Below are 13,067 nucleotides of genomic sequence, written 5' to 3'. Positions count from 1 at the left end.
TGTATCGTGAACAGCTATCATTATATCATAATATGCGTATATTCCTTTTTTAAACCATGAGATGTTGCTCATCGCGCGAATTAAATAACTTATCCTTCTTTTTACAATTCTCGCCATGGACGAATATTTGATAATTGTCTGGCTGATGTATGTATTCAAAGTATATTGCAAGCATCGTATTTATGTTATATTTGTTTGCGCTAATTTTAAACATTCTAACATCTCATAGTTCGTTCTATCTTGTAACTTGTGTATAGTATAGACACTGTTTTCCTTCATCCCATTGCCCCTGCTTCAAATATATTATTTTATACAAATTTAACTGTATATACTTTTAGATCTGTTTAACATTGCAGAGTACATATTTTTTTGTTTAAACAAGAATAATAAATATAATATCTAGATATATGTATGTATGTATGTGTACATATATACATATATGTATATATGTATTTATACATTCCACATATAAGTCCTTCTCACAAGTATAAATAAAAATTTATAACAAGCACATTCACTTACTGTATCAGCTATATTTTCATTTGTACAAATAAAAGACACGCATAGTCCTCGAAAACTATAAATAATCTAACATCGTAAGTTTTATCGTGTTTTTTTCATTCTTTTGTTAAAATCTTTGGCTAAATATCTCTCTAACTACTTAAAATAATTTTTTTTCTTCCTTTCAAGTAACTTTTAACACTTAACATCGATCAACAAAGCCTTTTTGATCAGCAAAGTTCATAGATGTTATATATATATATATATATTATATATAAATTGTATAATGATAATATCATTATCAACATTGTAGAGCTAATCATAGTGAACGTGTTACAATTCCATTGAGATTAAAAGTGTCACAAAATTCATTTTGTGATTTATCATTATAGTACATTTTTGTATAGAGGTACTCACGTCGTTTGTTCCAGTATAGGTAATCACAGGAAACACATGTCGGCCAAAAGTTAACTCGTAATTATTCGTTATCATCATTCCTTCGTTTTATCCTTCTGTTGCGTATAGTCGACACATTTAGCAACATCCTATAAAAGTGTAAGTGTAATATAAAATCAAGCGTTTACAAATTCGGTATAAATCTAGAGATGGTCGTTGGACGCATAATCATACCTGAACTGCAATTTGCAAAGGTGTCAACTCTCCAATGGAACAGTCGCTGCGAATTATGTTTGCTGGCAATAGTCTCGGGCACGGCTTGCCAGTGAACAAAATGAAAAGCGCGTGAATGCTTTTACGCTGCGCCAATTCCATATAACGATGCTGATATCCAGCTAAATGCCGACGATGCCGTGAGGTCGTAGGGAACCATCTTTCGCACAGATTACAGTACCTTTTATGCTTTATTGTTGCCTACAGCAAATCGTTAAAATTAGTTCAAATGTCATTTCCAAGAATCAAAGCCGCACTGCGTTTCTAGTACGAAGTAAACGCACTTAAAGAACTGGATATCTTTACCTTTTCATGGTATGCTAATTGCGTTATAATGTCAGCAATGGTCATTTCACAGTCTTCATAGGAATGTATCTTGTTCTCCTCTATTTTTTCAGTCTGATTTATTATCACCTTGCTCTCCATCAATTTCACTTCTTCCATCACTTGCTCGACCTCTTCCTGATTCGTTATAACAGGCGGAGACCTAGAACTATCTCTATCCGAACTGGAATCGAAATTCAAAGCAAATTCTGGCACTAATAATGGCATATTGTCCTCCTTTGTTTTTCCTCCGTTATTCTTACGTTCCCCAGTGCTGCTACTAGTTTTCTTCACGGATTTTTCCTCCTGCGATTCTTCAGAATCCTTATTAGTAGCCTGGTTATCAAATTTCTTCGAACCCTTCAATGATATCGTAACCTGCTCAGGTACACTGCTGTTCCCACACGTAGAAGCTGTGGGACACTCCGTAGAATAAGTTTGGCTCTGGTGTTTCGAACATCTCTTCTCGACTTCCTTCGTGTCTAGCTCGCGAGGAGATTTATACCCTCTCTTCTCTGAGCTTCTCGACTTGCTATCCGCTTTACCTTGATCCTTGTCGCTGTTACAACCTGCCTCCTCGGGCTTATCCAACGATTTGCCAAGATCTACAAGACTGAAGCTTAAACCCTGTTTTTTCTCGGCCACAGTTTTAGGCCTGGATCTTTTGCCTTCCAAATCCTCATTTTGAGTTCGACTTAGACACTTCCTCAGCGTCTCCTTGGCAGCCAACACCTCTTTTACTAACAAGTCGTTCGAATAAAAATGGTTATTCGATTTCTTCTCCGAATTTTGCGATGCTTGGTCCACGGTGTCCCGACTGAAAATATTCCGCGAGGTATGTTGAAATTCGCTGAAGTACGTTTCGGTTGATCCCTCGTTATCGTACATGCTCTTAGAATATGATGCACGGTCAATTTTCGCGATCCCTGAACGCACATTGTCGTTGTCGATCAGTTCCAATTCCAGTTCTAGCTGCGTTGGAATCGCGTCCTCCATGTTTGCGCCGCCAGCATTCTCGAATTCAACGTTCTTTGCCTCGTCCTCGCTACTGTCTGGCGATGCTGGCAGAATTTCTATGGTCGTTTGACTCTCGTCCGACGAATCAACTTCGATTATTAAATTATCTTTATTCTCATAATCATGTGAATGCGCAGCAGAGTTCTGTAATTTCCTTCCCATAGCAAGCGTATCTTCCTTGATCTCAACAGGCGGGTATTCCTTCTTTACAGCTATCGTATCGTTGCTTTCTTTTGTTAATAAAATGTTTCTAAAGGAATGTTTCGTTTCTGTTTCTCTCGTCTCGTCCTCACTGGCATCATTCTGTTCACAATCCTTCTTCTCTTTCATCTTGAAATTTCGGCTTTCACTGCTGTCTGATCTGAAATTAGCCATATCATCTAAATTATCACCGAATTCGATAGCTGTCTTCGAGTTGACTTTCATGTAACAAGAATCAGATAATCTTCTCTGCTTGCATTTGACCGCGGACAAACTGGACACCGAATTAGACCTACATAACTTTACTTTACCGCCGTATATTGTATCTTTCTTGATGATATCATTAATATTAATCGTTGCTCGCTTGAACGACTCGAGTTTGTCGTTCACACTGATTTTCGATCGCTTCAAATCTCTCACCATATGATCCAGAACTTCTAATCTCTGTAACTTCACCTGCGGCTGCCATTTGGAAGTTTCAGCAGTTGAGGTCCTCTTGCTTTTACTAATTTCACATTTGAACTCTGTACCAATTTGAGTTCTCTTTATTATGACTTTAGGGATCTTCTCGATAATGCATTGAGGATATTTCTTCTTCAGTTCGTCGTTAATTGCCGCGGTGGAGTTATTAGATTTTACAACAGAGTGTTTAAAATCCTCTTCCTTGGTTTTTTTATTTTTCTTCGAAAAAACTTTTGAAATACTCGAGTCTTTCCCCCTACTCTTTTCTGGCGACAAAGATTTGTTATCTTCGTGCCTTTTTAACTTGAATTTTGGTATCCTTTCAGTCTCCACGTCGCTGGTTGTAGTTTCCTGAAAATTTCTGTCCTCTTCATCTTCGCCGGAATCTGTGGCCTCCGCGTCTGAACTGTCTTCGGCTTTAAATCTTTTACTTTCTTGTGTTTTCAACTTCTTAATCTTTACTTTCGGAATGTTCTTGGCAGCCTTTCGTTTCAAGTACAGTTTCAAATCCTTGGATGATATTTCCTCCAGCTTTATCTTCACCTTGGGCACCTTGCTCTCATAAGTGTTGTATTTTAACGTGTACGACTCGGAATCGCTGTTATCCACGTTCATGCCCCCACCATGTTGCTCTGAAACAAGAGACTTTACTTTATCGGACTTAATTTTCTCTAAATTTTCGATCGTCGGTGTCACCGAGCGAGATCTGTTTTTCACAATGATCATCTTAGGTATTTTTGGACGCGTTTCAGATGACAGTTTCGCGTCGTGTCTGCTAAAGCATTCAGGAGATTCTACGCGGTCCAACGTGCACTCTGATTTCGTGTTTAACGCTTCGTTTTTCTTTATGACCAGCTTTGGTATTGCTTTTGCATCTGTATTGCTATCCAACGAAATAGTCGAGTTTTTACAGGAAACTTGATTCAGAGTGTGACGCTCCTCTTCTTTTTGCTCGTTGACTTTGGTTTCATTTTTGTTCGCCGTAGCATTCATAATTGGTGTGTTTTTGGTGGTGGTGCAATATATGCTCAGAACAGGCATCTCTATCTCCACTGAAGAACTTCGACTGGGATTCGTTTCTTGTTCAGAAACGCTTGGTGGATCATCCGCGGCTTCACTCTCGTTCTTTAAGTTACGAGTCGCTGCTTCCATTTCTGTTGAAGTTTCTTCTGCGTTTCGCCTAATTTCTCCTGAAACAAATTCCATTTCATCTGCGTTAGAAATAGCTACATCTTTTATAGTACTATATTCAGTAGCCATTTCATCGCTTGTAAAACCATTAAAATTTTGCTCCTCGACAGATGTATCATCCAATTGAAAGTTGTGTTCCTCAACGATTACATTATTTAGTTGATGGAAGTTTTGTTCCTCGGCAATTACATTATCTGCTTGATCAGAATTTGTACTGATATCGATTTCATGTTCAACAGTTTGGACAGAAATGTGTTCCCGTTGATCGCCCGTTGCGTCGTCTGTCCGCATTGTTTGAGATTCAAATTTCTCTTGGTCTAGTGAGAAAGCATTCAATGACTTCTCATCGTTTTGATGTTCCGAAAGTTCAATATTTTCTTCTATTTCTTTGCCTGTGCTTTCTTCGCATGTCCCATTTTCATTTTCAATTTTTTCACCAAACTGAACTTCTTCTTCTTCTTCTTCTTCTTCTTTATTTTCTACAATATTTTCTTCACTGATACTCTTTTCAGGCTCCTCGACTATTTTCTGAGATATATCGTCAACTTGTTCTGAAAGTTCTATGGACTGTGTAATTTGTTCAATTACATTATTAGAATCCATTTGCAAGTCTGAAATTTCCTCCGATTTTTTATTTTTGGATTCTACCGGATTCATTAGATCAGTCTCCGTAAAATCAGTGTCTTCTGTATTTTCGGAATTGTTTTTAGCTTCTACAGAATTAGGTTTCGTATCAGGCACATTTATATCACTGTCTTCTTGCATTTTAACATCTGTTTCTGTCGAAATAAATCCTTTATCGTCTTCTTTTTTCTCGAGATCACACAGATTAGACAGTTGCTTATTTTCATTTGACAAAGATTCTTTATTGAGCAATTCTGACGCTGACGGTTCATCCTTCGAATCCACGTTCTCCCTGTTTTCAAAAATAATTTTACTTTTTACAATTTTATTTGCACATTCGTTATTCGAATTTTTATTCTCTTGCGTATCTTCCGTATTATTAATCGTTGAAGTCTCAATTTTATCTACATCGTCGACACTTTCCTTTTCGAGATCGAGCTGTAACGAAGTCGTTGGCGTATCCGACCCCATATGAGATGTAAATTCATCCTTACAATTATTATTATTATTATTAACGTTTTCTCGATTGACTTCGGTAACCTTTGCTTGCACGACGTTCTCATTTTCTCGATCAGCATTAGACATCATGCTAGGCTGAACCAATTGTGCCTGTTCTAAACTTATCTCTTTACTTTTGTTAAAAACATCGTCCTTACATTCCAGATTTAACTCATCGGTAACCTCAGTTTGATGCGACTTGGAGGTAGTTTCACTTTTACTCTCAATGGCCGAACTTTTCTTACAACTATTCGTATCGGTAATGCGATCCCTGCGGTGATCTACGATCTCATCGTCGGAATCGCTGCTGCTGTAAATCTTATCCATTTTACAGTGATCAGACCAGGCGGCGTTATTGTTCTTAATGCTATGAACGTAATCCTTGTACTTAACAGACCCTTTACTGTAAAATTCGTCGGAATAATTCCTTTTCCTATCGTAAAGGTACTTGGTATCCTTGTACTCGTGCTTCCTTCTGTCGCTAAAACCATGATGCCGCTTTCTTTTGCACAATTTCTGGAACTTGGAGTTGTAATAGCTGTTCCAAGTATCCGCGTAGTGAGACTTTCTCGCGGAGGACGAAGTCTCGCGTTTACGTGCCTCCGTCATCAGCTCGTGATAAGTGAACCTTCGATTAGGACTGTAGGATATCTTCCCATCTTTGGTAGTGTATACAGGAACTGTATGGAGCTCCTCCAGCTTATCGATGCTCGAGAATATCGGATTCACGTATCCGCTGCTGCTTTGGAATATGTCGCAGTCTTCGAAAATGTCGTCTATCTTTGGCTTCTTCCACTTAACGGAGTGGCCATCCTCGTCCAACACCTCGTCTAGTCGGTAGCCACGGTTTAAATGGGTTGCTGCGAGACACTTTTTGTACTCCAATCTGTCGAAATTGAAGTCCAGATTGCTCAGACTGTTCAACGACTTTGTACTTAGCTCGACGAGGTTGGTTTCTGGCAGTTTCTTGGAACTCTTCAAGTGCGCCATGCTGGATACATCTTTCTCCATTATATCTAAAACGTCCACGACATTCGCGGTGCCGTGCTTTTGTACTCTTATCGGTCGATCATCGTCCACGTGCGTACAATTATCCCCTACATCCTCGAGCTTACTTTTCCCCTTAACTTTATTATTTGCATCGGCTATGGCAGTATTTGATATTGCACTCTTCGACTTAATTACATCCAAATGATCGATACCGGGGTTAGTAACCGCGATCACCTCCACTTTTTTAATATCTTTCGAGGATACGTTGTTGTTGTTGTTGTTGTTGTTGCTGCACGCGGACTTGTTAAACGAATGATCATCTTTCGAAACTATACCGCTAATTTCACCGTTCGCTCCTAACGAACCTCTCCTGTCCTTTTTGAGCGTAGCACTCGATCTTAGATCGGCATCGTTCCTAGTTTGGCTCGTTTCAGAAGCGTCCAACGCCACATCGGATTTTTCTGGGACCCTGTAAGATTTTTCAATTAATTTCACAGTACCTTCCTGCTTGTTGACGCGTGCTCTACGTTTGTAATCTAACGGACTCGAATAGCAAAGAGAATCATCGTTATCATACATGCTACGATCGTCGTACGACAATCGTCTGTTCTGCTCCTGTCCCTTTGAGCTTCTGTCTGTACAAGACACATTGATCTCGATCTTGATCCCCTCCATAGACTCATTCGTGTGTTCCTGACCCTTACTCCCGAGAATCAATTCTTTACCGGCATCGCTATCCTTGATCTTCAAGTTCACGTTCGCAACTTGAATCCCAAAGTCAGTATGTTTTACGTTCAAACTCTTCGAACACGAGTAACCCTTCGAGCCCTCTTGCGCCTCCGACTTCTCCGAATTTAAACTAACTACAGAAGACTGAGAGCTTTCCTCCAGGCACACTTTGCTCGTCGCCGCTACCTCGTTGCTCTGCTTCATCTGCTCCGAGTTTTTTTCCTGGGAGGATGCATTTTCAACGGGCTTCTCTGAATCCTTTTCGACGCCCTTAAGAAAATGACTTCTAGGCCTCGGTTTATCCTCCCTGTTATCAGCGTGCGTGTTATGAGACTGATGAGATTTCTCTTTTCTCTTCTTATATGCCTTCAGCAAACGTATCTCCTCCGCAGTGTATCTGACGTCACCGTCAACGGTCTTCAGATCTTTCTGCAACAACTTGGAAGTCTGTGATTGAACGTTCTCGTGCAACGTTGATACTGCTTTGCCGGTCGCATGCCTTTTACTAGTGTCCGTCTCCTCGGTTACCTCTTTGGTATCGATATTATTTGCTTTCGATGGGAACTCCGTCGTTTTCTCGCTCGCGATCTTTTCTGTGGTGCCGTGAGATCTCTTATCGCTTAAAGTAACGTTATCCTTTATCACAGCAACGAAATAGTGTTTGTATTGAGACGTCGTATGGCACACAGAATGCTCACCGCCCTTGGACGAGTTCGAATCATCGAATTTCTTCGCCTCGGAAGTTCTCGATGGCTTCGAACGATCAGCATCTTTTCTCTGCATCAAACTTTTGTCCACGTATTTCACTGCGTACTTATCTTCCCAAGTTCCTGCCTCTTTCGTCCTTTTCTTGAGGCTCGGATCAACTTCAGGGCTCGTCGAGCAACTGGTCGCGGTAGGCACAGCTGAGCTCTTCATTTTCTTTCTTCTGAACGGATCTCGTTCGTTTTTTAGCACGTGTAACTCTACGCCAAATTCTGTAGAATTTAAATTTGCATTGAAATTAACGTTGTCTACCGAATCGCCACTTTGAACGGCGGGTCTCAACATTTCTATCGATCTTCTAGCGCTTTTGTGTCTATCCTCGTGCGTATGTCCAGGAGTTTCACGATTCGAATTCTTCTCACCGTCCGCCAGTTCCTGGTGAACTTCCAACTCGTACTCCATGGACGTAAGAGACCCGCACGTGTCGGAAACTCTTGAATCGCTCTCTTTACCGTCGATCAGAAACACCTTTTTTCTGGTAACGTTGGCCCTGAGGGTTTTTGCCTGTTTTATTTTAACCGTTTCGCTTGATTTTGCCTTGGACGTGCTGGAGAAGTCGAAATTGTCCAAAGTAATCTCCTGTTGAGGATCGGAATTAGAGTCGCTGTTCTTGTAACGATTCTCCTTTTGGAACTCCAATCCCAAAGTGTCAAGGGACTTGCTCTTCACTTTTTCCTCGCTGTTCAGCTGCGTGAAACTAATTACCGGACTATTCTGTATCACCTCTATTGGATTCGTGGATATCGACAGATCCTCCATGTTCTGCGAGGATTCTTCGCTATCCGAATGAATAGGAGTGTTCAGTGTGGTAGAAATTGGTGTACACTCAGAGGTTGGTAGATCTGGCAGACTGATATCGTCGGGATTATGGGATTCCTCAAAGCTATGCTGCTTTTTTAATTCCATGCTATCAGTAACATCCATATTATTCTTTCCTGATTCGGACAGAGTTCTTAATTCCTGATCGTTCAACGAAACAGTGGACGCCTGCATAGCTTCTGGAACATTTGAATCCTCCATGGTTGCACTTTTATTAACCTCGTCCAAAGGTGCACCGTAATTTGCGGGTAATACACGAGTGTCACCTTTGTCCTGTTCATCTGCGTTCTCGCGAACAATTTCCTCTGCCTCGTTGCTGCTCGACTCCCTAAAAACCGATATAGTCTTCTGCTTCTCCAACGTTTGAATGACCTGATCGTTGGATGCTCCAAGAATGTTGCTTATCTCTAAATTATCTACTATGTGAATCGTGGGGATCTCGTCGGGGCCGTTGCTGATGCAGTGTATGATGCTTCCAGGCTTCATCACGCCCTCTCCAATTGTTCTCTTAGTCGTTTTAGCGACTTCGGGATTGTCAGGCGTGGAATACGATATTGTCAAGCCTTGGGCTGCAATCACATCCGCCTCGTCCTCCTTTCTGCTCTCCGAAGGTTCGCTCGAGCAAAAGTTGTTCCTTTTCGGCTCTTCGGGGGCGCTCCCTTGCGGCGTTTTCGACGACAGATTTACATTCTCGTAGCTCACTACAACCACTGGAGTTGTTTCACTTAGAACAGCATCGGACATATTGGCCGTTCCGTCTTCGTCGTCCGTTTCATCCCAATTAGCCAGAAACTGTCTGACATCCAGGTCTGGTTTATTCGCGAATTCTTTCGAAGCTTTCTGCTGCATCATCGTTTCATTGCCGGCGTTTACGTTTAGCGCATCAAAACTATGACTCTCGCTCGTTTGTACTTTCAGTTGGTTTTGATTGAAGTCCTTGTGCATCGAGAAATGGCTCTGTTTCTGGAATGTCTCTGCACAAGAGGAAGGAACATGTTCATTTTGTTGAGGAATCATCAATTGCTCCGGCTGCTGTGGCCGACGGCACTTTCCTACGTTTGCTACAACAGCGATTGTTTGCTCCTTGCTTTGCTTCTCTATGGTTTCTGGTGGTTGCTCCACCGTTGGCGGATGCACCTTAGGAAAGCTCTCCGGCAGATAGCTGGAATTTATCAACATACCATTCTGATCAAATTGCAAATTGATTGGGGGCACTGCTGTAGTATTCACCGGCGTCGGTGCGCGCGCAGTTTGTTGAACCGGATTCTGATAGCCTGAAGATTGCTGTAATTTTAACTCTCTATATCTGAGGACGCATTCCTTATACTTAGGATGAGACTGGTAACCTGGTATCCTACTTAGCTCTCTAAGATGATTCTCCACGGAAAATTTCTGCACCGCTATCTTGTGTTGTTGGTACACTTGATGCTGCGTAGGAGAATTGTGCATGTAGATGCTTTGCATCCTGTTTACCATCGCGTTGCTATCGGTGATTTCTTGACATTCGTGAGGCATTTCCGCGGGAATGTTCCGCTGGAACTGTGAATTATAATAAGCATTTTGAGCAGACGCGGTCATGTTCATGTTTACATTCATCGTAGGCACTCCTTTGGGTAGCATGTTTCCGTTCTGGTATTGAAATTGTTTGTTACTAAACTTTTGTTGTTGAGCAATGAAATTTTGTTCCTGATGCTTGATCATCCCCGGATTAGAGACGTTCGTGTTACTTGCTTTTGTGTGTTCTTTTACAGGATAAGCGTATTTCTGATGCTCCGTCGGATAATTATAATTCTGCATGGGGTAGTTATGGAACATTCCCGTAGACGTTGGGTAATTTCTATGCATTAAGTGATCCTTGTGATACTTGTAATCTGAAGCAAAGTTTCTCCTATGATCTATGGTGGACGCATTGGGCATAATAGGACCCATTACGTCTTTACCTTCTAGATTATCTTTCCTAAAGTTACAATTATTTCCAAAATGCCTATTTTCCATCTGATAAGCAGACGGATGTACATTATCTCTGTATGAAGTGTTATTTTGATAGGATCCATATTTTTCCCACTGTTGATAGTTAACGTTAGGATCGGAATTGCAACATAAGCCTTTGCAAGGAATGAACGAAGTGGGTAGTCCTGGTTTTCCAGAAGATGGTACTGAATTGATATTAGTATTCCTTGGTCCCATGTTTCCAGAACCTGAACTGTGTCCTTGCGTTTGTCCATGCCTGGGACCGGGTCCGAACATAGGACCAGACCCAGTTCCGTTGCTAGGATTAGTTCCAAGTCCGGCTCCGGAATTGGTTCTCGATCCGGGGACAGGTCCAGGACCTGACCCAGGTCCTGGACCCGATCCAGGTCCGGATGATGCATTTAAATTACAATTTGGTCCGCTCAGATGGCCGATAGGTCCATGAAAAGGCACCTGATTACTTCTGTATCCTGTCTCATCGTTTATAGTTCCGATTGTAGCATTCCTGGGATCTACAGAAGCATTTATGTTATCTAACATAGGATTTCTTGTATTCGGAGAGCCATAATGGCCGATGCAATTCTGCATCTGCACCATGGACGCGAGAGGGCTGTTGTTTGGAATGTTTGGACCGCTGGACACATTGTTGTACGATTGAAAGTTCCTTGGATTGAAGTTTGCATCGTTCTGATGCTTGTTCAGACTCTCGGAGCCTAGGTTAATTGTATTCAAGGTCGGCGGATTGACACCAGGAATGAACGCGAGATGGCCAGAGTTCACGTTTTGTGTCGAAGGTGCAACTTCGTTCGTCTGCGAAACATTATATTGGTGCCAATCTGGCAGATTCCCACCGTAGTTCATTGTACATTGTTTTACTACAAGTGTGCAGTATTTATCTCATTCCCTTTATCTACAAAGATGGATTGCACTAGAGGCAGGAGCAGAACCTGTGAAAATAAAAGTAATTATTTTTCTATAATCGATCATAGCGTTATTTCCGTATACAGTTAGGTCAATAATTAATTTCCTTTTAGCGTTACACTAAAAAGAATTTATTGTGTATTGCTCGATCGTGTTTCAACTTGTGTTACTAACCTTTGCACATATTACTAATCTATTTTACATAACTTTTGATAGAGAGGAAAAAATACAGTAACATATTGCTGGTTATTTGTATAATGACATTTGCATATGTTTTTAATCTACTTTACATAACTTTCAACAGAAAAAAGAGACGAGAAAAGCAAATCTGGACAATGAAATCTATAAGAAATCAAACTTTATTTTTATCTGTCTCATTTGTATAATGAATTCGTGCCAGTATGTCAAATAACTTATGCATTTGTTTGTTTATCATTTATTAAATCCTGTTTATGATTGTTTTCAGTTTGCCACGCATCTGCGTAATTTAGAAGAAATACTGTTACGCCGCGTTAGTTTATTAAAATTGATTTTCGCAACCTTTGCTCTCTGGTTGAGCCAAGTTTTTTACAGTTGCCAAGAACCGAGCTCACCCAGCAGATTCCTGTTTAAAGGAAACGTTTCTCTACCGTTTGAAACAAAATTTCAATCTCTCGCGGGATATCGTGAACGCAAACACGATTCGGATCTTTTCCACGGCACACCTGTCATCGTAAATGAACCGCGACAAACGGACCTTGAAGGTGCAAAGGTTGACGATGTTCACATATTTTAAGGAAAGAAGTTCGATTCACAGCCAATTCGATGGGCAACGAGCGAAACTAATTATTAATTTCAAGAATCCTGATGTTCGTGCGCGTGGATTTTCCGTATTTTCATTTACTTGTCGGACGTGAATGATGAAAAATCCGCTCGACTCTTACCTGCACGTTAACGCAATTCACAATACACACGCCATATTGGACACGACTGCTAAGTAGAGAGACATCACGCGTCTTCCGGAACTCAGGTAGCTTAGCTACGTTTACACGTTCTAATCGTTACCGTTCGATCGTATCGACACCACGCAGACAGTTTTCGCATTTCCAGCGAAACAGTTTGAAATTTTTGAAAAGTACGTTCTCGGATTTATCAAAGGAAGGAAAAAGAATCGGGTCGACATGGATAATTTCAGTTTTGCATATTGTAGTCGATGCAAATAAATTCGCTTAATCGGCCGCGGCGGCGATTATTTCACTCGCATTATAGGCTCGCATAATCGGCATGAATAAGCATAGAATATATTAATTTTTACTTGTGGAAGGTACGAAATGTTCGCACGATGGAACGAAAAGGAATTGATTGTCGTAGAGGAAGACAATTCTAATATTTAGATTGATCGTATA

The 13,067-nt window shown here is 40.9% G+C and overlaps 1 protein-coding gene across 1 annotated transcript; it reads right to left on the bottom strand.

Moving 5' to 3' along the window:
• Nucleotides 1-274: 274 nt before the first annotated feature.
• On the bottom strand, nt 275-12,737 carry LOC143430889 (uncharacterized). Its single transcript, XM_076907364.1, has 4 exons — nt 12,606-12,737; nt 1,477-11,708; nt 1,132-1,371; nt 275-1,046 (listed from the first exon to the last, which is right to left on the bottom strand). Exons 2-4 carry the CDS (start codon nt 11,620-11,622, stop codon nt 993-995), a joined length of 10,440 nt encoding a protein of 3,479 aa, XP_076763479.1. The 5' UTR covers nt 11,623-11,708; nt 12,606-12,737; the 3' UTR covers nt 275-992.
• Nucleotides 12,738-13,067: the final 330 nt, after the last annotated feature.

Source organism: Xylocopa sonorina, chromosome 15 (assembly GCF_050948175.1).
Source record: "Xylocopa sonorina isolate GNS202 chromosome 15, iyXylSono1_principal, whole genome shotgun sequence".
NCBI lineage: Eukaryota > Metazoa > Arthropoda > Insecta > Hymenoptera > Apidae > Xylocopa > Xylocopa sonorina.
Note: the sequence above shows the minus strand (reverse complement) of the source record. Positions and strands in the feature narration are given on the sequence as shown.

Coding starts and splice junctions, on each gene's coding strand:
- LOC143430889 (XM_076907364.1), bottom strand. CDS start 11,622: ATGAACTACGGTGGGAATCTGCCAGATTGGCACCAATATAATGTTTCG. Junction 1,372..1,476: donor AATTAGCATACCATGAAAAG/GTAAAGATATCC, acceptor GATTTGCTGTAG/GCAACAATAAAGCATAAAAG. Junction 1,047..1,131: donor CTTTGCAAATTGCAGTTCAG/GTATGATTATGC, acceptor ACACTTTTATAG/GATGTTGCTAAATGTGTCGA.